Source organism: Amyelois transitella, chromosome 8, assembly GCF_032362555.1.
Source record: "Amyelois transitella isolate CPQ chromosome 8, ilAmyTran1.1, whole genome shotgun sequence".
Classification (NCBI taxonomy): Eukaryota; Metazoa; Arthropoda; class Insecta; order Lepidoptera; family Pyralidae; genus Amyelois; species Amyelois transitella.
Genome location: NC_083511.1, coordinates 611699 through 638360, shown reverse-complemented (window position 1 = coordinate 638360; position 26662 = coordinate 611699). Strand labels below are relative to the sequence as shown.

At 35.8% G+C, this 26662-nt stretch overlaps 1 protein-coding gene across 1 annotated transcript; it reads right to left on the bottom strand.

Moving 5' to 3' along the window:
- Positions 1-1206: 1206 nt before the first annotated feature.
- LOC132901995 (uncharacterized) lies at positions 1207-25563 on the bottom strand. Its single transcript, XM_060945456.1, has 7 exons — positions 24753-25563; positions 24267-24379; positions 23528-23714; positions 22397-22456; positions 6373-6562; positions 3349-3529; positions 1207-1376 (listed from the first exon to the last, which is right to left on the bottom strand). The coding sequence occupies exons 1-7, from the start codon at positions 25561-25563 to the stop codon at positions 1335-1337; spliced, it is 1584 nt and encodes a 527-aa protein (XP_060801439.1). The 3' UTR covers positions 1207-1334.
- Positions 25564-26662: the final 1099 nt, after the last annotated feature.

Sequence of the window (26662 nt, the reverse complement as noted above, 5' to 3'; positions counted from 1 at the left end):
ATTTTGTTTAATTATTTACATATTGCAAATGCAAATACTGACGCTAATATAATATTCGTTGTATAATTATAAGTTTGTGATAAAATATGCTAAGATACCCGTATCTACATCAAGCGGTCTTCAGCTACTTTAATATAAGTATCTAAATTTACATGCATTCAAAATGTACATTTATTAAAAATAATAATTTCATTTATTATTATAAATTGTCATCCTAACAAAACGCCTTTCAATAAATGCAGAAAATATACTGCATATATAATTATATAAGCAAATATAAGCAGTATGCTTTCGTCTTCCGCAAAATAACATCACATTAATATCTATCACATTAAAATGTGCTGTCGTGCTTCGAGCTAAGTCTAAAGGTACAGATATACATATTCTAATAGCATGCTTCTAAATGATTTTCACTCTGTTAATTAACTTTCGAAATCAGCAAACTACAGTCATGTTACTATTATTTTATGAATTATCCGTACCTTAATAAGCATTGAGCGTGGACACAAACACTATTTAATCAGAGTCCTTTATACTGCCTCGGAATAATCCCTATGTACTGATTTCGAAGCAAATGCATTTGGAGCGTCAGATAATTTTCAATTAAATGGGTTTTACTACAAATAGTCACCATTCTACCTTTTGCATAATAATTATGACAAATACTATTCCCATGTAGTTTTTTATTTCATTGAAATAAATGGATATACAGTTATGAACTTAATAATACCTTTTGTTTTTCAACGTTGTTAATAACAATATCTTTTGAAAATAGATTGTAGGCACGTCAAAAGACTTTAAATTTAGACATTTCAATTATAGACATTTCTCATTTTGACGATTCAAGATTAACTCCGTAGAATTCAAACGACCATCATCAAAATATTATATAGCCGTTGCCGTTATCAACGGTCTGCGTCGGCCATTATATTTCAACAGAGAATTAAGAGACTAAATTAAATAGTACACCTGGGATTTCAGAAGTAATATATTTTATCTGTCGTCTCGAAATGCACGTGTTTCTGACTATGCTTCGGTACCACGATCAACAACCATCATGGCGAATTTCTGTTCATCTTCAGTTGACTCTTTACAACGCTTTTTGGGTTTTCAACTTTAACGGGACTTCTATCTTCGTCGTGCGGTTCATTTATTTCTGGAATCTTCTGTTTGGGCGCGTCTGAGGCTTCTCTGTCTGCTTGTGTCAGTACTTCTTGCACGTGGATAGTTAGTTCTGGCCTGACGACCTGGGTGAAGGGTACGAGGACTCCGGCCACGTCCATAGTGTTGTTGATATTCCTGTGCCACAACTCGAGCACGACGCTACGCCGTTGCTACTTGTAGCGAGGCGGTCCTAGCCAGCCGCAGCCGAATACCTGCACATGTTTAATGTTGTTAATTTTTTGTGGCCGTGTGGTTCTTGGCATTTGGAATTTCTATAGGTATATTATAGATATTATAATTAAATCAAATTAAAACTAAAGCTAAAACTACTTATAAAAAGAAAGAAAAAAGATGACTACAAACTAAAATTTAATTTATAAAGTCCCTGCATATTATATAATTTCTATATATATCCAATACATATATTTCCCATTGATGTCGTAAAAACGAGTAAGGGAGAGGATTATAAGTTTGGGATTCTTCTTGTAGGCGATTGGCTAGCAATCTGTCATTATTTTAATCTCAATTCTACATTATATGCCATATTAATGTGACCTTTCAGTTCTTTCAAGACTATTGGCTCTGTTTACCCCGCAGCGACTTTCCAGTAGGGATATATTTTATTTTTTATTCAGAAATTTTACTCAAACCTGTATGAATAATTCACCGTTTTAATGTAACATATACTCGTAGGTATATTATATAAAATGATAAGATATTTCTTAAAAAAAAATCATTAATGGCATTATTATATTTATCAAATCAGTAGTATTTTCATTTAAATTTCATTTTATTAACTGCATTTCAGATTGTACATTCATAAAATGGCATCCGTCTCAACATTTATGTGGACTGAAGTAGCACTGAAAATAAATACATTTTCCTTTAAGCAATGTTTCTTTTAAAAGGTTCTCATACTACCAAAGGTAAAAGTTTAAAACTTGAAGAGTTCATTTATTACGAAGATGCAGCTGCACAAAATGAGAGTTTTATTGAATCAACAGTAAACTATCTTTATTAATAGTCTATGTAATAATAAATACATACATACAGTCACGTCTATATCCCTTGCGGGGTAGACACGTAGACAGAGCCAACAGTCTTGAAAAGACTGAATGGCCACGTTCAGCTATTTGGCTTAATGATAGAATTGAGATTCAAATAGTGACAGGTTGCTAGCCCATCGCCTAAAAGAGGAATCCCAAGTTTATAAGCCTATCCCTTAGTCGCCTTTTACGACATCCATGGGAAAGAGATGGAGTGGTTCTATTCTTTTTGTAATGGTGCCGGGAACCACACGGCACGGTAATAATAAATAGCTGACATTATCTAATATCGCGACATCTTGTTCTTTTTAATTAAGACTAGAGCCGCCGAATATTGTGTAACGCCTAAAAATATTCAGGTTAATATTGTTATGACGCACGAACTCATAAGAGAATGTACGGACAGTTGAACTCATCTACCTACTAATTATCATTATTGGAGTATCTGTGCCGTGTGGTTCCACGCACTAATATAAAAAATAATAGGACCACTCCATCTCTTTCCCATACATACATATACTTAATCACGTTACATCCCTTGCGGGGTAGACAGAGCCATAAGTCTATTATAAACTTGGGATTCTTCTTTTAGGCGATTGGCTAGCAACTTGTCACTATTTGAATGTCAATTCTGTCTTAAACCCAAATAGCTGAACAAGGCCTATCAGTTTTTTGAAGACTGTTGGCTGTGTCTTCCCCGCAAGGGATATATACTATATGTAGAAAGAAATGTGCCGTGTGGTTCCCGGCACCAATACAAAAAAGAATAGGACCACTCCATCTCTTTCCCATGGATGTCGTAAAAGGCGACTAAGGGATAGGCTTACAAACTTCGAGATTCTTTTTTTAGGCGATAAGCTAGCAACTTGTCCCTATTCGAATCTCAATTCTATCTTAAAGCTAAATAGCTGAACGTGGCCTATCAGTCCGCTCAGGACTGTTGGCTCTGTCTACCCCGCAAGGGATATAGACGTGACCATATGTATGTATGTATGTAAAAGACTGGTGTTCACAATAGGCGGACTTAATAGAAATATTATATCAGTCAACAAGTTTGTCTGTTCGTTCGCAAGGGATTATACGTTAATAGACGTGATTATACATATATATGTATAAAGAAATATAATGACAGACTCACTTGGCAGACCACCAAAGCCAAGAGTAACAGCACCAGCAGAGCTACAACCCCCCACACAACTCCAAGTTGAGTGAGGGCGAAGACGTACAGTGTGCGGTGACACCATTTATTCGGCTCGAACAGGGTCGGCGCGTAATCCGGCCACATGATGCCCAGAGTCCAATAGTTGCCGAATGAGAACCTGTCACAAAACATAGAATAATGAAAAAAAAAAGAATGTGCCGTGTGGTTCCCGGCACCAATGAAAAAAAAAGAATTGGACCGCTCCATCTCTTTCCCATGGATGTCGTAAAAGGCGACTAAGGGATAGGCTTACAAACTTGGGATTCTTCTTTAGGCGGTGGACTAGGAACCTGTCACTATTTGAATCTCAATTCTATCATTAAGCCAAATAGCTGAACGTGGCCATTCAGTCTTTTCAAGACTGTTGGCTCTGTTTACCCCGCATGGGATATAAACGTGACCATATGTGTGTATGTATGAAAACAATTTATAAATTACTAGCTGTCCCGGCAAACGTTGTTTTGCCATATAAATTATTTCTAAGTAATTTCTAGTTAAAATAAAAATGTTAAGTGTGGACAACCCTTATCACTAAGGGGTATGAAAGATGTTGGCCGATTCTCAGACACAAAATTTCATGAGAATCGGTCAAGCCGTTTCGGAGGAGAACGGGAGCGAACATTGTGACACGAGAATTTTATATATAAGATACTCACCTCATGTAAGTTCTAAGTTGAAAATATCACCGCGACTGCGCAGACGCAATAAATAATCCGTTTAATATTTTTTTTCTATGGGAATTTCAAGAACTCCCTAAGTGTTAGTCCTACAAACTCAAAGAATAAACCTTAAAAGATTTTTTATACATTTATTTTAACATATTATTAGGTAGGTAAAAGTAATTCACAAGATACGAACTTGTCAAAGAGGCATAGAGCGCAGCTTCATGAAACTTAAGGACAGAATAAAACACTCAGACATACGGAAAAGAACAAAAGCCAAAGATGTGGTAGAGCAGGCACTTAAATTAAAATGGCGATGGGCCGGACACATGCAAAGTACTAAGGATGGTCAAAAACAATAACAAACGGGTACCCAAGATGTGGAAAAAGGAGACAGGGCAGACCTCACATGAGATGGAGCGACGATATCGCAAGAGTCGCAGGAAAAATTTGGAGTAGACTGGCTAGAGATCGCAATAAGTGGAAACACATGGAGGAGGCTTTTACCGCGTTAGGCGGTCCTTACATCAATATTATAGATATATGAAATTATGATTAATAATTAATTTATATTATAACTATACTTGTTTTTAATACTAAGTAAAGATTTAAATCTAATTATTAATCTAATGTAATCATCTAATATAAACTAATTATTATTAATATGATTGTTAACAAAATTACTAGAATTAAAAAAAAAAAAAAATAGTTACATGAAGAAATAAATAAATACCAATATAATAATATACATTATCTATTTAAAAAACTTATACTTAATGCATACAGTATTAAATTGAAAATAATTGTAATGTAATGTAAGGAATCAAATAAAAGCTTTTTTAATTTAATTAAATTAAACACAACTTCTTTACCTATTGAGAACTTAAAAACCTGAGATAGAAAGGTGGAAATTAACTTGGTCAATTCTAATGTCATATGCTTAATAGTATCGTTTGTAGATATCGAGTAACAAAACACGACTAAATTTAAAACCACATTAATTATAAAGCAGATTCTGATGGCTAAAAGTTAATTTTCCATCACAATATCAAACGACCGATCTTAAATGTAACCTTTTTTAAAACGCAATATAAACTTTTAATAAAGACATTGTCTTTTAACGTACTGAAAGAAATAAAATCACGATAAAATCAATAAGGAGATAAGTCAAAAGTTTAAACAACTCAGTTACAAAGTTTCATAAAATTAAAAGAATAAAAAAGCTGCGTTAAGTTAGAAAGTTGGAGCGTTTAAGTTCACCTTCTTTGGTTCGAAAACAAATCGGCTTAAGACTTAAGCGAAAATATTAAAATTGTGTTATTGTACAAAGTTTTGGCAAAAATATATTAAATTTTGGAGAGAATGATAATTCTAATCGTGTCCCTTCGACTTTTCGCATTTCAAAGTGACTTATGGAATTATTAAAAATATTATATTGTCTCTTGTGCCGTGTGGTTCCCGGCACCATTACAAAAAAGAATAAGACAACTTCATCTCTTTCCCACGGATGTCGTAAAAGGTGACAAAGGGATAGGCTTATAAACTTGGGATTCCTCTTTTAGGCGATGGGCTAGCAACCTGTCACTATTTGAATCTCGATTCTACCTTAAAGCCAAATAGCTGAACGTGGCCCATCAGTCTTTACAAGACTGTTGGCTCTGTCTTCCCCGCAAGGGATATAGACGTGATTATATGTATGTATGTATGTATTATATTGTCTCACTCCCTCAAGCCATTATTGCATTCTGAGATGTTAGATGGGGTCTAACCCAAAGCTTCAAACACTATAATGAAAATTTTAGGTAGATGTCCAGCCTCAGTAGCGTGTCATGCGCGACGCCGTTCTTATCGCGCGAAAAACTATCACTGTCCCGTTTTTTCGTCATAATAAGAAGCGAAATAGTGATAGTTCTTGGTGCTTAAGAAATGATGTAGTGCGTGGCATGCTACGCAGGCAGACCAAATTAATTGAATATGTTAAAAACTACAAGTGCCGTGTGGTTCCCGACACCAATTGATAAAAGAAAAGGTAAATATATACTCCATCTCTTTCCCATGGATGTCGTAAAAGGTGAATATGGTATAGGCTTATATACTTGAGATTCCTCTTATAGGCGGTCTTCTGATCTTAAAGCAAAATAGCTGAACGTGGCCTATCAGTCTTTTCAAGACTGTTGGCTCTGTCTACCCCGCAATGGATATAGACGTGATTATATGTACGTATGTATTTCTATTAAGTCCGCCTATTGTGAACACCTGTCTTTTGTACCTACATTAAAATTTTAATAAATAAACTTACCACCCCATAAGGAAAACTGTAAGCGTATAAGCGAGGACCCTCTCAGGCACGCTGGCTGAGGAGTTGGTACTCCTGCTGGCCAGCTGAGCCCACAGGAGCCAGCAGATCCCCGCCCCGCCCGCCGCTCCCCCCACCACCATGTACACGGGGATCCGGGGCTCGGCGGGGCAGTCCCGGATGTATTGAACACCTGGCAAGAAAGAGTATATCGATGCTTTCGGCAACAATTGTCGTAAAAGCCAATTTGGCTAAAATGACTTTTTGATACAGCCCTACTCAACTTTTGACGCTCTATCGATGTATATATATCGTATTTAAATCGGGCTTAAAAATTTGCTTTTACACCCAACATTTTACATTGGTCTAGACGTGCTTTTCTTTTTAAAGTGGTGTGTATAAGACACATTGCTTCAAAGCCTTGATCTATTAGGGTGTAAAATATGCTTCTCAATATTTGCCAGTGACACAAAACATCGTAAATACAAATGATATAAAAACTTGCGACTTACACCCCGTTAATATTATGAAGATGAAATTTTTTCTGAGAAACAAACGTCATAACTCACACCTCTTGTTGAATTGGATCATTATTTGTGTCGTATTTTCAATAGCTATTATTTTTTTTGTAGAAAATATGGCGTAAAACAAAAACTAAAATAGTATTCGAATTACAACCCAAAATTTTGAAAAAACATGTCACTTTTCAAAAGTTAAATTGCATTACGTCGTACGCATTCTGTCCAATATAGTGATCTCTTTTGCGTATGTAACATTTCAAGCAGCGAGAGAACAAGACAAATAACTATTGGTCTATATTTTATTACCGCACGACTGCGAAGCACATACTGACCAAGTACTTTAAGACCTGAAGAAAAGAGCAAGTTATACTAACTAGGACGAAAGCGGGGGTGCGAGGCGGCTCATATTTAAGTGGCTCATTTCATCGGTCGCATGCGTCGTGTTGATACGTTGACAGCCATTACTAACAATAACAATATTTCTCTCTGTTACGTTTAATTGAACTTTTAGTGATTGTTTTATTTTTATTGTGCAAAATGGATGAAGAAAATAAAAAGGAAGGAAAGCTCAACTATTTGTTAAAACGGAAAAGAGCCGTAGAATCATTAAGAGAAGCTATGCAAAAATCAAAAAGGTATGTAGTATCAAAGTAGGTACCTACCTATACCTAGTTTATAAGTTTGTTAGGAGATACTTGTTTTTTTTTTAAATTATTTTGACGGTATGGGTCTCATAAATGTGTACTCAGTATATACCTATGCATTAGGATTAATAACATTTCTACTAAGTAAGTAGTCATACTAAATTCAGCAAAATTATAATGACTTAGGTAGGTACCTATTTTACTTGATTTTCATTTACGCTAATATGTCTTTTTTTGGTTTTTACGACCCAAATTAGTATTTTAAATGTTTGTACGCCCAAACAACTGATTGGAAAAGAATACTTATGTTAGAATGTTTATAAGTGTAAAACACATGTAGGTATACTTTAATGTACTAACAAACTGAAATTACCCTACCTTTGTGTTCATCGGTTTTATTCATATTCGTATTCTTATGTCATCATAATCAGTTCGGCCGGTTGGAGCGTGATTTACACAAACAGACAAATAATACAAACTTTTACTTTTGTATTAGGTAGGTCCACAGAGTTTTGAATACTTACTTTAAGTTTTATGTATTCTTTTATTTATATAAATACTTACTATTAAATTAAGAGAAAGACATACAAATTATAAATTAAACTAAATGATTTATTAAGTACATTTTACTTGCTTTACATTTACGCTAACATGGCTTGATATGGTTTTTACGACCTAAATGATTATTTAAATAACTTTTACACCCAAGCACTGATTGCAAAAAAAAATATGTTTAAATGTTTGCTGGTGTAAAACATTTAAACATAATTTTATTTTTAAAATCAGTTTTCAAACCCGGGGTTTCGCTTCCGCTATCTTTAAGTATTTTAAAAAAATATTTGGTTTTTCATTTTCAGGACCCAGGATATGAATATTAAGAGCACAAATAATTTGGAAGATACTAAAATAGATCAAAATCTTGAGTCAGAAATAGAATATATAAACAAGCTAGATAAAAAGAGGAAAGTAAGCCCTAAGTCTAACACAAGTAATGGAGGCAGCCAAAGCAATAGCACAAAAAGTGTATCAAACTTATCATTCAGTCCAATTCATACAAATGATAGCTTTACCACTTCAAAGAAAAAAATAAATATTTTGTCAGTTTATTCAAAATCTACGGATTGCGACACATTTACTTTTGTAAAATCGCATTCTGATTCCCCACTGATTACACCACAATTAAGTCTATGTACACGTGACGTTGATCCGTGTTCATCTTCAGGTCTTCCTCAGCATCCTTACCCTCCTATTGAAAGTACTATTGACCTGAGGATACCGTCAAGTCATCATACAATACCCACCGATTTCCCTATCGCACCCATCAAATCTCTGATGCCGACCCTCTTAATGGACCGTCATTGTGAAGACCCTACTACAGCAGACACTGACAAGCATACGTCTGATTTGTTATTCGCATCTAATACTTCACAGCCGAGTCCATCAAGTGAAGTTTCGTTACCAATATGGCCCACAGGAGATGATCAACCGACGATGCCCACTGAGCTAACTATTGTACCTCTGACAAAGTCGCCGGTCAAACCATCTGTAGACGGTCTGCAGTCTGAAGATCCTACTCCTGCCGATACTGACTTGTTGGTGTCTCCTACCGATTTGTTGGTCGTGCCAGTTACTGCTCTGCAACCAAGCTTATCAAGTGACGTCATAGTTCCGGTAGGTAACGCAAATCGACAACTGGCCGTACCTGTTAAACTACCACTTGTACACTTGAGTACGCTGCCTCCCAATTCACCTGTAGACGGTCTACAGTGTGAAGATGCTACTACTGCCGATACTGACCTGTCAACGTCTCCTACCAATTTGTTGAACGTACCAGTTACTGCTCCGCAAACAAGCACATCAAGTGACGTCATATTACACCTGAGTAGGCTGCCGCCCAATTCACCTGTAAGCGGTATACAGTGTGAAGATCCTATTTCTGCCGATACAGACCAGTTGATATCTCCTACCAATTTGTTAATTGAACCTGTGAATACTTTGCAACCAAGACTATCAAAAGACGCCGTTTTGCCTGGATGTTCCTTTGATGATAACCTAAAGCAAAAGCTTAAGAAAAGACGCAAAGTTTCCATAAAGTCGTATATGGACTTTCTACCTAGTGATGAAGAAAATCCATTTTCCGCTGGCAGTTCAGATAATTGGAGCCTAAATGAAAGCGAAAGTTCAAGTGACAATGATGGTAAGAAGAAAAAAAAACGATTTAAGAAAAAGAAACCCGTAGAAAACATCGTTAACGATTTTGCAGAAAGAAATGTTAAACCAGTTAATAAATATAAAAAGAATAAAAAGCTCAAAGATGCAGGATTATTGTATGAAAATAGAAAGGGAGAAATAAAAGAAAACAAGAGTTTAAAAGAAAATCCTTGTCATCCAGAAAAATGTAAAAGAAAATGCTTTGAAATTAATGAAGAAAAACGAAAATCAGTTTTTGAATTTTACTGGTCTCTCGATCCTCAGCGCAGAAAAGATTGGATTGTTCGGTGTGCACGTCCGACACCAATTAATAGAAAAAGGACTGACTCTGCTAATAGTAGAAGACAAATTACGTATGAATATTATATAAATGAAGGAGAAGGTAGTAGAAAAGTTTGTCAAAAATTTATATTAAATACATTGGACATAACACAAAAGTTTTTACTATATACACTCGCAAACTCGAAAGAAGGTATGGCGCAACTTGAAAAAAGAACAAGAAATTATTCAAAGTATTCAGAATCGGCTAAAAATTATGTGAAAGAATTTATTGATAAACTACCAGTTAGACCGTCACATTATGCTCGAAAAGATAGTAATCGTGTTTATTTATCAAAGGAAATAAAAAACGTTTCAAACCTTTATCAAATTTACTTAAAAGATTGCACTAAGGAAAAAAAAGAAAACGTTAGTGAAGGATTATTTAGGAACATATTTTCTGAGAATTACCCACACGTAGGCTTCCATATCCCTAAAAAAGACAAATGTGTTGTTTGTTTAAATGAAGAAAACCAGAAGGATTTACAAGATGAGGAAGATAAGAAAAAATTTGACGATCATGTCCTGGAAAAGAAAGCAAGTTACAGAAGATTTACAGCTCATCAAAAACTTCATGTCATTAGAAATGAAACAGTAACCGCTAGTTTCGACTTGCAAAAAGTTTTGAATACCCCTCACGGGGAAAGCATGCTATTATACTATTCCCGAAAATATGCTGTGTTTAATTTTACAGTTTATGAGAGTAGAACTCAAGATGGATATTGCTTTACATGGGGAGAATGTGACGGTAAAAAAGGCAGTGATGAAATCGCTACTTGTTTGTATAAGTATTTAAAAATTGCAGATGAAAAAGGCGTCCAAAATTTACTTTTTTATTGTGACTCATCTGGGGGTCAAAACAAAAACAAAACGGTTTTAGCAGCATTAAATTATTATTTAATGCATTCTAATAACTTAGAAGTAATTCAGGTAAATTTTTTACTTCCGGGACATACTTACATGCCAGCCGACTCGATGCATGCAGTTATAGAAAGAGAAGTGAAAAAACTTATAGTTTGGAGTCCATCTCAATGGCCTACATACTTCGAGTCAGCGCGAAAACGGCCGAAACCGTATATAGTCAATGTGATGGACCACACGGATTTCTTGGACTGGGGTGAAATTGCGTCAAACACTTTTACAAAAGAAACATTGAAAGATATAAAATGGAGGAATATCAGAATAGCAACTTTCAGAAAGTCAAATTTAAACCAAATGGAGCTTAAATATTCGATGAAAGAAGATGCTGTAACACATACGATAAACTTGTTTGAAGACATTAAGCGTAAAGGAAAGGGTAGAGGCAAAGCGAAGAATAAACCGAAAGAAAAGACAGACGAAGAAAAATATAAACAAGTAAGAGACTTGAAACCAAAAGCACTCTACACGAATAGACTACCCATTACAGCCGCAAAATATAAAGATCTTGTGCGACTGTGTGATCAAGGTACAATTAACAAACGATTTCATGCTGAATATAAGCAGCTGCCCTATCAGTCTCGAGATATTGTAGAAACTCTTCCTGAGACTGACGAGGAAGATGAGATTTCTAGTTAAATTAGTTATTAAAATGATGCCACTAATTACTTTAATCACCAGGGAGAAGATTGTGTTTTATTTTTCAGTTACCAAAGTAACTTCTGATAATATCGATTCTTTACGTTGTTTTGTTTTGTACTAAGTTTGTTTCTTTATCGTTCTAGTAAGATTTTTTTTTCTACTGATTTATTTTTTGACTCTTGATAAAAAAAAGTAAGGTCACAATTTAATTTGGTCTAAAACAATAAATAAATTAATTAATATAAATTATTTGTGTTTTATTTCATATTTTACATTAATATTAATTTAAAAATACCGCAAAATCTAAATGAAATTCATGATTTTTACGTAATGTTATTTTGAAATTTTAATGTTTACATCAACAGTTGATTTAATACGAGGTTTTTAACTCCAATTAATAGCTAACATTTTTAAAAATTGGTAAATACTTCTAATTTGTAGTAAACGCAGCAATAGATCTTGTTATATCGGAAGTCGTAAACACCGACTTTTAAAATTTTCTGGGGTGTATATCCAGTTTAACTTTTAAGATACAGGCTTGACATAGATATAAATAAAACGTTGCGAAAGATCATGAAAATTCATGTATTTCGTGTATACATCATTATTTTATAGGTTTTAAAATAAAGAAGATATTACGGAAAATATTTTTTTTCATTTGTTTTTAGCTTATTTCCAAAAGTGCCATTTTGGTTTTTACGACAATTGTTGTCGAAAGCATCGATATGTTAGTATTTGAGAACATACATAGATATGGTCACGTCTTTATCCCTTGCGGGGTAGAAGAGCCAACAGTCTTGAAAAGACTGAATGGCCACGTTCAGCTGTTTGGTTAAATTTTTTTTTTTTTTTTTTTTGGACAAATTACACAGATTGAGTTAGCCTCGAAGTAAGTTCGAAACTTGTGTTACGAGATACTAACTCAACGATACCATATTTTATAATATAATACTTATATAGATAAACATCCAAGACCCAGGACAATCAGAAAAAGTTCTTTTCTCATCATGCCCTGGCCGGGATTCGAACCCGGGACCTCCAGTGTCACAGACAAGCATACTACCGCTGAGCCACAGAGGCCGTCAAATTTAGACGGTTAAATGATAGAAATGATATTCAAATAGTGACAGGTTGCTAACCCATCGCCTAAAAAGGAATCCCAAGTTTGTAAGCCTATCATTTAGTCGCCCTTTACATTCATAGGAAAGAGATGGAGTGGTCCTATTCTTTTTTGTATTAGTGCCGGGAACCACACGGTCTTTGAGAATGTGTCAAAATTTTGGCAAAGTTTTCACGTTCCGCTACCTACCGAGACTAATCAGTTGCTTTGCGAATATTTAGTAGGCTTAGTAATTTGTCCTGTAGTCGCCCCCTACAAGTACATCATTTGCTAGCCAGTCTTCAATATTATGTGTGTTACATGATTAATAAAAAAAATACCGAAGATTTGAGGTCACCTAACGAAATGTTAACATGATTTAAAACAACGCTTTTTTAAGAGTTTATTAAAAAGATTTCTTTCATGTGTTAAATTTTATTTAATTCACACATTTTCAAACGATAAGGTTACTTAAATAAGTTTATTAAAAGCTCTCGAAACTATAATGGAACAGGCTAAAAGAATGCAGTGTTTTTTTACTTGCGTGTCCATTGAAAACATTATATCGTTAACCTTTCCAACTGAAGCGAACATTTTATTTATTGGAAAGCTGGATTTGTTAAAACAGAAATAAGTAGGCTTCGTCTAGACGTTTTTACGAGTATTGTTACACGAACACGGTCAATTACCTTATGTTTTCACACGTTTTTCTTTCGAGATAGATATCTTAATAAATACTTCGTACATTTCTTTATACATACCTTTTATCTAACTAAATTTTTGATTAAAATTACATTTACATACATAAAATCACGCCTCTTTCCCGGAGGGATAGGCAGAGACTACATGTTTCCACTTGCCACGATCTCTGCATACTTCCTTCGCTTCATCCACATTCATAACTCTCTAAGATAATTCAAAGATAAATAAAACGATTCCTATATTTTAAACTTTATTGAGCCTCATAGTAAGCTATAAAATTGAACATGTTTTTATAAAAACCTTAGTCATCTAATGTAGCCACAACTTAGAAAATTGCAAACAAAAAAATATCGAATGTCATTAAGAGAATGAAAAGTCTCAAACGTTTTTATTTTTAACTTCGTTTTCAACAGACATTAATTGTTTGGTACTAGATGCACTTTTATAAACGTGAGCAAAAGCGCGGCAGCAAATTAGGAAAATACATATACTTATATAAATTTTTGCCGTGTGGTTCCCGGTATTAGAATTCTTACAATAAGTTATCATATTACTAACTTATAATTTCATATTTAGTACATATCTGATAAAAATTTAGATACATACATATAATCATGTCTATATCCCTTGCGGGGTAAACAAAGTCAATCTTGAAAATACTGATAGGCCACGTTCAGCTGTTTGGCTTACTGATAAAATTGGGATTCATACATACATACATATCGTCACGTCTATATCCCTTGCGGGGAAGACAGAGCCAACAGTCTTGAAAAGACTGATTGGCCACCTTCAGCTATTTGGCTTAATGATAGAATTGAGATTCAAATAGTGACAGGTTGCTAGCCCATCGCCTAAAAAAGAATCCCAAGTTTGTAAGCCTATCCCTAAGTCGCCTTTTACGACATCCATGAGAAAGAGATGGAGTGGTCCTATTCTTTTTTTTTGTTATTGATGCCGGGAAACGCACGGCACAATAAATAAATTGAAGTTTCTGATTTATCTGTACGCTCCTTATTTTGTGTTATCAATATACATTCAGTCAGAAAAGTATCGGGAATGGATTATTTATTTATGGTTCCAAATTCAAATTTTTGTTTTTTTTGTTGTTGTTAGATTGGCACAACTGTTTTCCATTTTGGCGCGGAGTTTGAGTTGCATCTGTTGTTTACATTAAATACAGTGCTATTTTTAGTTATATCATATCTAGTTAGTGGAGTGCCTTAAGCATCTAGAATTGAAAAAGCTCGGAATCCAATTACTGTCAACGAATTATTATGAAACCTGTTGGATTGTATTGTTGATAAGGTATATTAAAATGTTTACCAATTAAAAATCATTGCTTTTTATTTAATAATAAAATAAATAAATTAAGGCACATAATATAATACATTACGAGCTCAACTAAGTAATGTAGTGTAAAAATCGTGTTATAAATACATTTCTATTATATAATATTAAAGAGTAATAGTATGAAACAATAATTGTAAAAAAAAAAGTTTATAAAAAATATTTATTTAGTTCGCCTCTCATACATGCTTAAAAATGATTAAACTTCAATTATTCCGTTTTCGTCACTTTCTTCTACTTCACTTATTTTTAAGACAGGAGATGCATTAAAACAACTATCACCATTGCACTGTGAACACGCTGAAGTGCAGTATAAACCACTTTTTCGACATCCGCAAGCATTACCACATCCTTTTTTACAATTACAAAATAACATTTTAAGTAAATTATCTGGAGCTGGCGATTGTTTCATCAGTATTGGTTCAAGTTTATCAGAAACGTACCTCCAACCCCAATTTTCAACAGAAATATTATTACCTAACCATATCTGCACTTGTAAATATACTCTTTTCAAATGTTCAAACGCTGCATCAGACGTAAGTGGAAGAGATGCCAATTAAACACCGGTTTTTTTGGCTGTACCCTTTAGAAAAGAATTAAACCTCAATATATTCAAATCTTGGACTTTTTTGGGAGCACTGTACAATTCCAAAATATGTATAATTCCAAAATACATGCAACGCCAGCTTCAAAAATTCTGTCAGGATCTGCATCAACATTTTTAAATACTTCAGCAGCCCCATGTAAACTCTTGCATTTTTCGAAATTTTTAGCGAACTTGTTTTTGCCTCTATTGAAAAAAGCAGACGTTGTATCGCAACCAGTGAAAGCGTGTACGAAAAGAATATGCTCTCTCTCCTGCTCCTTGCTTCTACGGCCCTTTTTGACTACCTGGTATCTATGAAAGATGTTTTCTAAAATGTATTTTACATAAATTATGAATATTTTATAAAAATATTTTGATTTAAAATGGAAAAAATTGACAATTTCTTGAAATTAGTGTCAAATTAAGAAAAACAAAAAAGCAACGAAAAAAAATTGGTAAACTTTTTAGTAATTTATGTATAAAACATAATGCAGAAGGTCTCACATTAATACATGGACAGTAATTGGAGTCCGAGGTCAAACTCCCCAAGCACTCCACTAAGTGTGTATTGCTAATTTCATAATGGATAAAAACATCAAACAAAGAGTTTGTCTTAAATTTTGCATTGCCAATGGAATATCGTGTTCGGAGTCACTGAAAATGTTACAGAAGGCTTACGGTGAATCGACTTTATCAAAAACTCGTGCTTATGAGTGGTACAAAGCGTTCAAAAGCGGTCGAGATGTGATGGAAGATTTGCCTCGCTCTGGTAGGCCATCAACGTCTGCAACTGAAGTTAACATCGCAAAAGTGAAGGAAATAGTGACTGAAAATCCTCATTCAACTTTGAGAGAGATAGCCACCGAACTTTCTGTATCTCACGAGTCGATCCGTACCAATTTAACTAATAATTTGGGTATGAAACATGTTGCCGCTCGGCTAGTCCCAAAAGACCTGAATTTTTTTCAAAAACTCAATCGCATGAGAGTCGCTGAGGACATGCTAGAACGAGTCAATTCCGACCCAACATTCATGAAACGCATTGTTACTGGTGACGAGACGTGGGTTTACGAGTTTGACATGCAAACTAGTCAACAAGCTTCGGAGTGGCGCCTTCCAACTGAACCGAAACCGAAAAAACCACGCCAAAGTCGTTCAAAAGTCAAAGTCATGTTGACTGTTTTCTTTGACTACCGCGGTGTTGTGCACTCGGAATTCTTGCCGGAAGGTCAAACGGTAAATAAGGAATATTATTTGAGTGTTATGCGGCGTTTAAGAGAGCAAATCCGACGAAAAAGGCCAGATTTGTGGAAAGAAAATTCTTGGATTTTGCACCATGATAATGCACCTTCGCACAAGGCCATCATTGTGAACGAATTTTTAACCAAACACTCAACAAATACCATCGAGCAACCACCATATTCACCAGATATGGCTCCAGCCGACTTTTTTCTTTTTCCTAAACTCAAATTACCACTTCGTGGCACCCGTTTTCAATCGGTAGAAGACATAAAAGAGAATTCGCGGCGAGAACTGACCTCAATTCCGGAAACAGCGTTTAAAAAATGTTTTGATGATTGGATTATTAGTTGGCGTAAGTGTATCGTTTCTAAAGGAGCATATTTTGAAGGTGATAAAATAAATTTGGATGAATAACAAACAGTTTGTGTATTATTGATCTTTTCCTGCTACTTTCTTGACAGAGTAGTATTGACATTATCTAGCAGGGAAATCTGTCGAAACTTCTGCATTATTAATTCATGTTTCAAAGTGTTGTTAGCTTGTAACTTGATACATCTGTTTGTTAACGATTACTTCAGAGTTTGTATCGAAACTTCTCTCACTCATTATAGCATGTTCTTGAAGGAATTATTCACTTATGACAGAATGCAATTATTACAGAACTAAACCTCGGGATTTCGCTCCCGTTTGGAATTTCGGGATACAAAGTAACAATGTTATTTCAGGTTATATTATACTAGCATAAAAAATTTCATCAAAATGCGTTTAGTAGATCAAATTAATAATAATAAAACGTTTATTTATCTCATGCAATTGGTACAGTTGTCCTTAAAACTAGGCAAAATAGAAAAGAATGGATGGAAAATTGTGAGAGAATGGTGTCTGAGATAGGTTTCCAAAGAAGTCTGTAGTACAGATCACCACGTATCTCATAGGAGAAACGAGTAGAGGGAAATAATAGTTACCAAAAGTGAGAACAATGTGTTAAAAGAAAGATGAAAAAGGTATAAGTATTACAAAAAGAAATACGATTAGGTGTTGGTAGTCTACATTTAAAAGCTTAGCTTAACAAACTCAGTACAAATTTGCGTGAAAGAGTAACAAAAACACACACATCCAGACATCCTTACAACTTTCTCGTTCACAAAATTAGTGTTCCTTTAATTTCTTACCTTGCTTTTTTAAAAAATCAAAAGGTAAAGAGTATGGGCACACATTCTTAAATCCAAGCTTCCGTGCTCGTCTGATAGCGAAAAAAATGGTATTTTCCAGCTGTTTCTCTTACTTTTCAGTGGTCAATCAAGAAGAAGGTTAATAATCAACTCGGGATTTTTCTTTTAGACGATTGACTAGCAACCTGTCATTATTTGAAACTCAATTCTGTATGGCTTCATACATACATATTATCACGTCATTATCCCTTGCGGGGTAGACAGAGCCAACAGTCTGGAAAAGACTGATAGGCCACGTTCAGCTGTTAGGCTCAATGATAGAAATGAAATTAAGATAGTGACAGGTTGCTAGCCCGTCGTCTGAAAGGAGAATCCCAAGTTTATAAGCCTATCCCTAAGTCGCCTTTTACGACATCCATGAGAAAGAGATGGAGAGGTCCTATTCTTTTTTTGTATCAGTGCCGGGAACCACACGGCACAACCGTAACAACCAAGTTAATAATAGGCGCCCACAATTCCCTGAACGACCTATTTATATTTAACGACATACGTCTTGGAATTTCATACCTACGATATTTATACGAATTCTGAAGTAGCGAGCGAGCGAATGTTATATAATACATTACGACGGTAATACCCATCCTTTGACAAAGGCGTCTCCTCTTGATGTACGAATAATGACTGAATTGTGTTTTTCGTGTTTTAAGTCGAATATAACAGGGTTTTTATTTAATTTGATATTAAGCGGAACGCGTTTATTTTCGAATAAAACGTTTCGTATGGGTATTTTTATTTATTTTTAATAAAAATACTGTTTTACAATATATATTTAACAGGTTTACACGTCTCTTACCGGGGTAACAGAGTAATCAGTCTTGAAAGGATTGAAAAGCCACGTCCAACTGTTTGGTTTAGTGATGGAATTGAGATTGTATTTAGGAAAAATTCCAAGGTTCCTTTGATTTTACATTACCCATGTAACAGGTTAACATGAAAGTACCTAACATTTAAATTTTTATAAATGATAGGCATTTGCAAAAATTATACCAAGTGCCGTGTGGTTCCCGGCACCAATAAAAAAAAGAATAGAACCACTCCATCTCGTTCCCATGGATAAAGGTCGTAAAAGGCAACTGAAGGATAGGCTTATAAACTTGGGATTCTTCCTTAGGCGATGGGCTAGCAACCTGTAACTATTTGAATCTAATTTTTATCATTATGCCAAATAGCTGAACGTGGCCATTCAGTCTTTTCAAGACTGTTGGCTCAGTCTACCCCGCAAGGGATATAGACGTGATTATATGTATGTATACCAAGAGCCGTGCTATTTAATTACTTAGTAACTTAGTAGTAGGTAGGCAGAGACTACACTACATCTTTCCACTCGCCACGATATCTGCATACTTGTTTCGCTTCATTCACATTCATAACTTTCTTCATGCAAGCTCGGCGGTTTCAGGTACTCTTGACCCGACCCTTTGCCAGGACGTCCTTAATTTAAATTAATAGTTACTTAAATAAAACAAAATTGTCAAACAATAGATGGAAACAAGTAAGTGAACAAGTAATAAATAAAACCAATAATGAAAATGTAGCACAACACAAAATTACTTGATTTATATCGCATAAATAAACATGTTAATGTTCAAACAGGAACTATCGCCATTTTGATCAAATTATATAGCTACTGCGCATTGTTTAAGTCACTGGCTACATTAATCAGTAAGCCAGTGAATAGTTACAGTGTGGATAAAGCTACTTACTTTATATAGGTTGTGAAATAAGATTTCCAAATAAAAAAGTTTCATCGACCATTCAAATTGCACTTGTGGTTCTCGGCAATTTGGGACCACTCCATACTTTTTGGTGATGGGCTAGCAACCTATTCGAATCTCAATTTTAGCATTGAGCCAAATAGCTGAGCGTGGCCAATCATTCTTTTCAAGACTGTTGGCTCTGTCTGCCCCGTAAGTGATATAGACATGATTATATGTAGATATGTATGTCAAACACAATTGCAAACGTTTAGCCTAGAAACTTTATTCATTGTAATAAAATTCTCGTGTCACAATGTTTGTTCCCGTACTCCTCCGAAACGGCTCGACCGATTCTCGTGAAATTTTATGAGCATATCGAGTATATCGAGGTCTGAGAATCGGCCAACATCTATTTTTTATACCCCTTAGTGATATGGGTCGTCCAACCTAAACATTAATATGGCAAAATAACGTACAAACAAACAAACGTTTGCCGAGACAGCTAGTTAATTATAATTTCATGACACTGCTGGCCTTGTAGTATCCGCGCCAGTAGCTAGCTCATCGTACAATTCGCCCTTTAACAAGTTGGAGTGAATGTGTGGTTTGATACACTGTTTATAGAGTAAACCATTAGTTTGGGAAAGGGCTCTATTGGTTTTATCTAAATATAGGGAATTGAGTAAAATGGAACGGTTACGTCTAAATGCATGGAATTGGGCGAAATGGAACACGTGTAAGTTAATATTGGGATATTAATCTATTACGTTTTATATTTTTTGTAGGTACAAATTATTATACCATTTTCGTTATCGTTTGATCTTCTAATATTATTATGATATTATGTTCCATCAGAATTTTTATTGTCAGAATATTAGGTGTATTTAATAAAAAAGTTCAATATAATATTGTACAATACGTTTGTGCCGTGTGGTTCCCGGCACCATTAGAAAAAAGAATAGGAACACTCCATCTCTTTCCCATGGATGCAGTAAAAGGCGAGTAAGGGATATGCTTATTAACTTAAAATTCTTCTTTTAGGCGACAGGCTAGCTACCTGTCACTATTTGAATCTCAATTCTATCATTAAGCCAAACAGCTGAGCGTGGCCTATCAGACTTTTTAGAACTGTTGGATCTGTCTACCCCGCAAGGGATATAGACGTGATTATATGTATGTATGTATGTACAATATATTTAGGGTTTTGTGGGCTAGGGATTCTTTCAGGGACATACTTTTAGAAAGCCTTTTTTCTTAACTTACACTTATAGATTAATTAATGACTCTTAAATTTTAAGCTGTCATGCTCATCTGGTAGCAAATTGTACCATCCGCTTCTCTTCTTCAAAAAATGCTTATAAATTAGTTCTTCTTTAGGACAATGGGCTAGCGACATGTCAGTATTTCTGAATATCATCATTATGCCATTAACTCATAGGTGGCCTTTGAGTCATAATTATAACGGTTAAAGATATGTTATGTGTATTTAACTGATGACAAAATATGGGATGCTCAAGCGGGATTTCGAAAGGGAATGGGATGTACTGATCAGGTCTTTTCCTTGCGGTGCATAGCCGAAAAGTTTTTGGCCAAGAGTCAAAAAGTCTATTGCACATTCGTAGATCTGGAAAAGGCCTATGACAGAGTTGAGAGGAATGAATTGTGGTCAGCACTTTCTATGCATGGGGTGAGCAGTCTCTTAATACGAGCACTGAAATCCTTATATGAGGATTCGAGTGCTTGTGTCAGGATAAACGGAGCGCACACTGAATGGTTTAAGATTGAGAAAGGCGTTAGGCAAGGATGTGTTGCGTCACCGTGGCTGTTCAACCTATTTATGGATAGCTGTTTGACAGATCTGAAAGAGTCTAAAAGTGGATTAAGGATGAATGAGTTACTCGTCAAATGTCTGCTCTATGCCGACGATCAGGTTATACTGGCGTCATCAGCGGAGGAGTTACAGGAGATGGTAAACTGTATGCATGAAGCTTTAAAAGAGAAAGGAATGAAAGTGAACGTAAGTAAAACTAAAACACTGGTTTTTGAAATGGAGAAAGAAATGACAGCATGTAATATTTTGATTGGAGGAGAAAAAGTGGAGCAAGTGAAAGAGTTTGTATATCTAGGATCAAAGTTTACATCAGATGGCAAGTATGATAGTGATATTGAAAGGAGAGTGAACGCGGGGAACATGGTGAATGGAGCTTTGCATGCCTTTATGAGCAGTCAGAAACTATCCAAAAAGGCTCGACTGGCTGTGCACAGGGGCGTGTTGGTCCCGACATTAATGTATGGGAGTGAAAGTTGGGTATGGCAAAAGAAGCATGAAAGCAGAATAAATGCAGTGGAAATGAGAGCGTTAAGGAGTATGATGGGTGTGAAATTGAGTGACAGGATAAGGAACAGCGTGATAAGGGAATGTTGTGATGTGAAAGAAGATGTAGTTACAGGAATAGAAAAGGGTATGTTAAGATGGTTCGGTCATGTGGAGAGGATGAATGAAAGCAGGTTGACTAAGCAGATATACAAGGAGAGTGTGGAGGGAAAGGTCGGAGTGGGAAGACCTAGACGAACGTATCTTGATCAAATTAAGGACGTCCTGGTAAAGGGTCAGGTCAAAAGTACCCGAAACCGCCGAGCTTGTATGAAGAGAGTTATGAATGTGGACGAAGCGAAAGAAGTATGCAGAGATCGTGGCAAGTGGAAAGAGGTAGTCTCTGCCTACCCCTCCGGGAAAGAGGCGTGATTTTATGTATGTATGTATGTGTATTTAACTTGACCTTTATTTATCACACTAAATAAGTTAAAGGAATGTTCTTACAAAAGATATATGTAGGTGAAATATTTTAACGTAGAAGTACAACTTACCCATTATTAACATAATCACTGGCAGTGTTGACAGGATCGCCAGAAATACTGTCATCACAACTGCAACAAATATTTGTCATCATTATACATAACAAAAGCTATTAACATTTGGCACAACAAACGGATATTAATGTCCTTTTCATGACAATAAACAATCAAATGACTTGACCGGGATTCGAACCCAGGAGCTCAATGTGCAGTAGGATAATCAATGGAATTTTCCACGAAAATCCGTGTGGTTCCCGGCACCATTACAAAAAAGAATAGGACCACTCCATCTCTTTCCCGCGGATGTCGTAAGAGGCGACTAAGGGATAGGCTTATAAACTTGGGATTCCTCTTTTAGGCGATGGGCTAGCAACCTGTCACTATTTGAATCTCAATTCTATCACAAAGCCAAACAGCTGAGCGTGGCCTATCAGTCTTTTCAAGACTGGTGATCATATGTATGTATGTATGTTCCACGAAAAACACAAAATAACCGCGGGCGTTGAATCGATGTTGCTAGCCGATCCAATTTAATGGTGATCAGCCTGAATTACTCCTTTCTTCCTTTCTTATCTCTTTGCAATCTCATAATATTTGCGTTTATCCATAACGAGCAAACACACAAATCTATTCTCTAGGAAAACATACACCCGAACATGAATAACTCTATATTGCACACAAAAAAGCGAACAATGTTGTGAAAATAGCAAATACCTAGATGTAGTTCAATGGGCGGTCTGGTCGCTCAAAGCGATTTCTTTCAGACAACCAGTGGGCATGTGACAACAAAATCAAAACATCAAAAGACTTTAGAAAAACTCACTAGTCTGTTACACCAAAATCAAAATGTATGTTTATCATTAATTAGTTTGTAATTAATTGATTGTTGTAACGCATCCTCAATGTTTTTAATCTGCGCTGCCTCTTTGACTATGGATTTTCCTTTTTATTTTGGTCGACTGGAAGAAATCCCGATTGGGATAAGTCCGCCATTGTACATATTCTTTTATATTCAATGACTGTTCTGATTTTGTTATATTTATTTTTATGTGCAATAAAGAGTTTACAAACAAACAAACAAACAAACAAACAAAACATCAAAAGTCTGTAACAAAAACATCAAAAGACTTTACAAAAACTCACTAGTCCTGTTCATGATCTTGGCGGCCCGACACATGAAGTCCACCGTCCCTGACGCCTCCATGTTGGCGTCCTTCAGCTGGTAAGCCACGGAGCCGTAGGTGGTCAGGCCGACTCCAAGACCCAGGCCGCTCCGGTCGTTGTACTTCGCCTGCTCGCCGCATAGACGACGCTGTTCGTCTCCTGATACCTGGCAGAAGTACAATTAATTTATGAAATATTTTTGTTTATGTTGTTAGCTTTCTTGAAGTATGCGTTTAATATGTCTAGGTACAGAAATTAAAATCAATTTATCTAGTATGTTTGTTTAATTGGAATAAAATTTCGTAAGCTCTCTAATTCAGCTGAATGTGCAGGTGCGTTCATCATCAACAAGTTTGTATCAAGTTTTGATAGATTCTATGTTTGAAAGTTAAAAACTCTGTCTGTTTAGTTCATTTATAGCTTTGCTTTACACCTTTTGGGAGTAATTTAACAAATTAAAAATTTTAAATCAATAAAGATAATATCATATCTCCAGCAGATTAATAAGACTACTCCATGCGATTAAATGTATATGAAGCAAAAATCGATAAAACGCTGATCGTTAGCAGGATAAAATGATTCTGAATGATAATCTGAATAAAAAGCATTGAAAGGGAACTCTAACAATTGGTCTGCTTTCTTTGTCAGAAACTAGATGAGTTAGTAACAAATTTGCTGGTAATTCAGTGATTTTTGTTATGGTGATAACCCTACGAACCTGACTTACAGAGCTGGAAGCCCTCCTGCTCCCTCCGTCTGACAGTACCCCGGTACCACTTTGGCGACCGCTCAATGACGCTCGGTATGGAGATATGCTCCTGCCTTTACCACCTGAGAAATAAAAAGATTTTGAATTTATACACCAAAGACAGAATCATCTAGATACAATATCTGTTTCATATTGTTCTAATATTATAGCTTCTTATTTTATACTTTCTAATTCATGACTACTAGAAAGTGTAATGTGAAGTGCAGAATAGAAAAGCAAACACAAGTTGATGTTGTAAATAACACGCCTATGTGCCACACCGGCTGATCTGCGTTAAATTCCCAACACGAGCAAAATGTTCATATTGTTGCTATTCTGGGTAATTAATTAATTATAGTAGGTACTTTTTGAGATTGGCTACAAAATTTGAACTATTTGTAGTATTACTCATTCGGGGTGATTGTGATAATTAAAAGGTTTTTATAATATACTAACCAGCATTTTGACTATCTTCACTAGCTCGCCTTTCTCTCGATACCAAAGGTTCTTGAAATGTTAGCGTCAGACTGCCCCTTGGACTAATTCTCGAGGCATCAATATCAGCAGTCACCAAGCTACCCCTCGCACTCCTTTCCGAAGGCGCAATGCTCCCCCTTGGACTTCTACTGGTGATATCAGGCAATTCCTTACTTTTCAATGGCACATCTGGAGCTATGCTTCCCCTAGGACTCGTCCTTGGACTTGGACCCAATTCTTTATGACTCCTCGCGGGATCTAACTGTATACTCGCCACAGAATGCCTTGGGCTTCTCCCAACTTCTGGCACTAACGAATTCCTAGGCTGATTCCACGACGTTCCTTCAGGCACTAAACTTCTTCTTGGACTCCTTGCTGTTACATCTGGAGTAATACTGTTTCTTGGACTCCTATTAAAGTCTTGTGGGTTCAGACTTAATCTTGATCCGTATGCTAATTCGACGCCTAAATTGTTTCTGTTTGGAGCGAGTGTATTTCTCATGTGCTGTGCTGCGTCTGGGGTAATGGAATTTCTAGCCGATCTTACATCTTGTGGGACTAATGATTGTCTTGGGCTGCGATGGTAGGCGTCTAATGCTGCATCGGGAGCTAAGCTTGCCCTTGGACTTCTTGCCGGTGGTGGAGCATCCATTTCATCATCAGTTTCTGTGGTAGCTAGTGACGCTCTTCTGGATGGCTGGGCAGATGCTCTGGGTGATCTAGTTTGAGGGGAAGTCGCAGCACTTCTGGATGCCCTACGGCGTCGCGATGATGAAGTCCTATGCAGCATTTTTCAATTCACAATAATCCATTAGATTGTAGATTTGTTGTTCATTGTAATCCTTGACACTCTGAAACAATATGAAAAGTAAAACAATATTAGTCCACAACAGATTCTGCAAATCCCTAATTACGTAGTTAAATATTGGTATTCCAGTGGCTCTTGGGATTTGCAACAAACTCCACAAGCCAACTGAGGTCCTCAATTTAAACTTGTTTGTTTACGCAACAAATCTTAATATTATTTGCGTAAAGACGCATTTCTGTCGAGCCTGCATCGATTTGTAACATTCTCTAGGGATCGCGTCGTGAATTACATTTTCGCTAAAAATTTGGACAATCCGATATCAATCGATTACAGACGGAAAAGGAAACGATTTAGGGAGAACCTTTTTAAAAATAAAAGGAATCTTTAGGTATGTTTACGTTTGAATTTCGATTCATTGATTAACTTCATCACAAGTTCGAAACCTCTTGTTGTATGTTTGCCAGGTAATCATTCAAAATTTAATCATTCAAAATTACCCTCATATATAAACTGTAGTGCTTAGTTTGTGAAGTTGCCGTGTAGTTCCAGGCACCAATAAAATAAGGACTACTCCTTCTCTTTCCAATGGAATGGATGTCGTAAAAGGCGACTAAGGGATAAACCTATAAACATGGGATTCTTCTTTTAGGCGATAGGCTAGCAACCAGTCACTATTTCAATCTCAATTCTATCATCAAGCCAAAAAGCTGGCGTCTACCCCGCAAGGGATAAAGACGTGACTATATATATGTACGCATGTATGTATGCTTAATTTCTGAAATAAATTTCCATTGATCGTTTACGCGCAATAACCCTAGAATCAATTTCACCAAATCTCATACGGAGTAGACAGAACCACAGTAATAAGATGGAAGTTTAGCTGAAACGCTTAATAATGCAATTGAGATTCACAGAAAGTGCCAAGTTTCTAGTCTAGTATTAAAAGAAAGAAAGTTCCAAACATTTTCATTAGTTTGTATGAAGAGAGTTATGAGTGTGGATGAAGCGAAGGAAGTATGCAGAGATCGTGGCAAGCGGAAAGAGGTAGTCTCTGCCTACCCCTCCGGGAAAGAGGCATGAT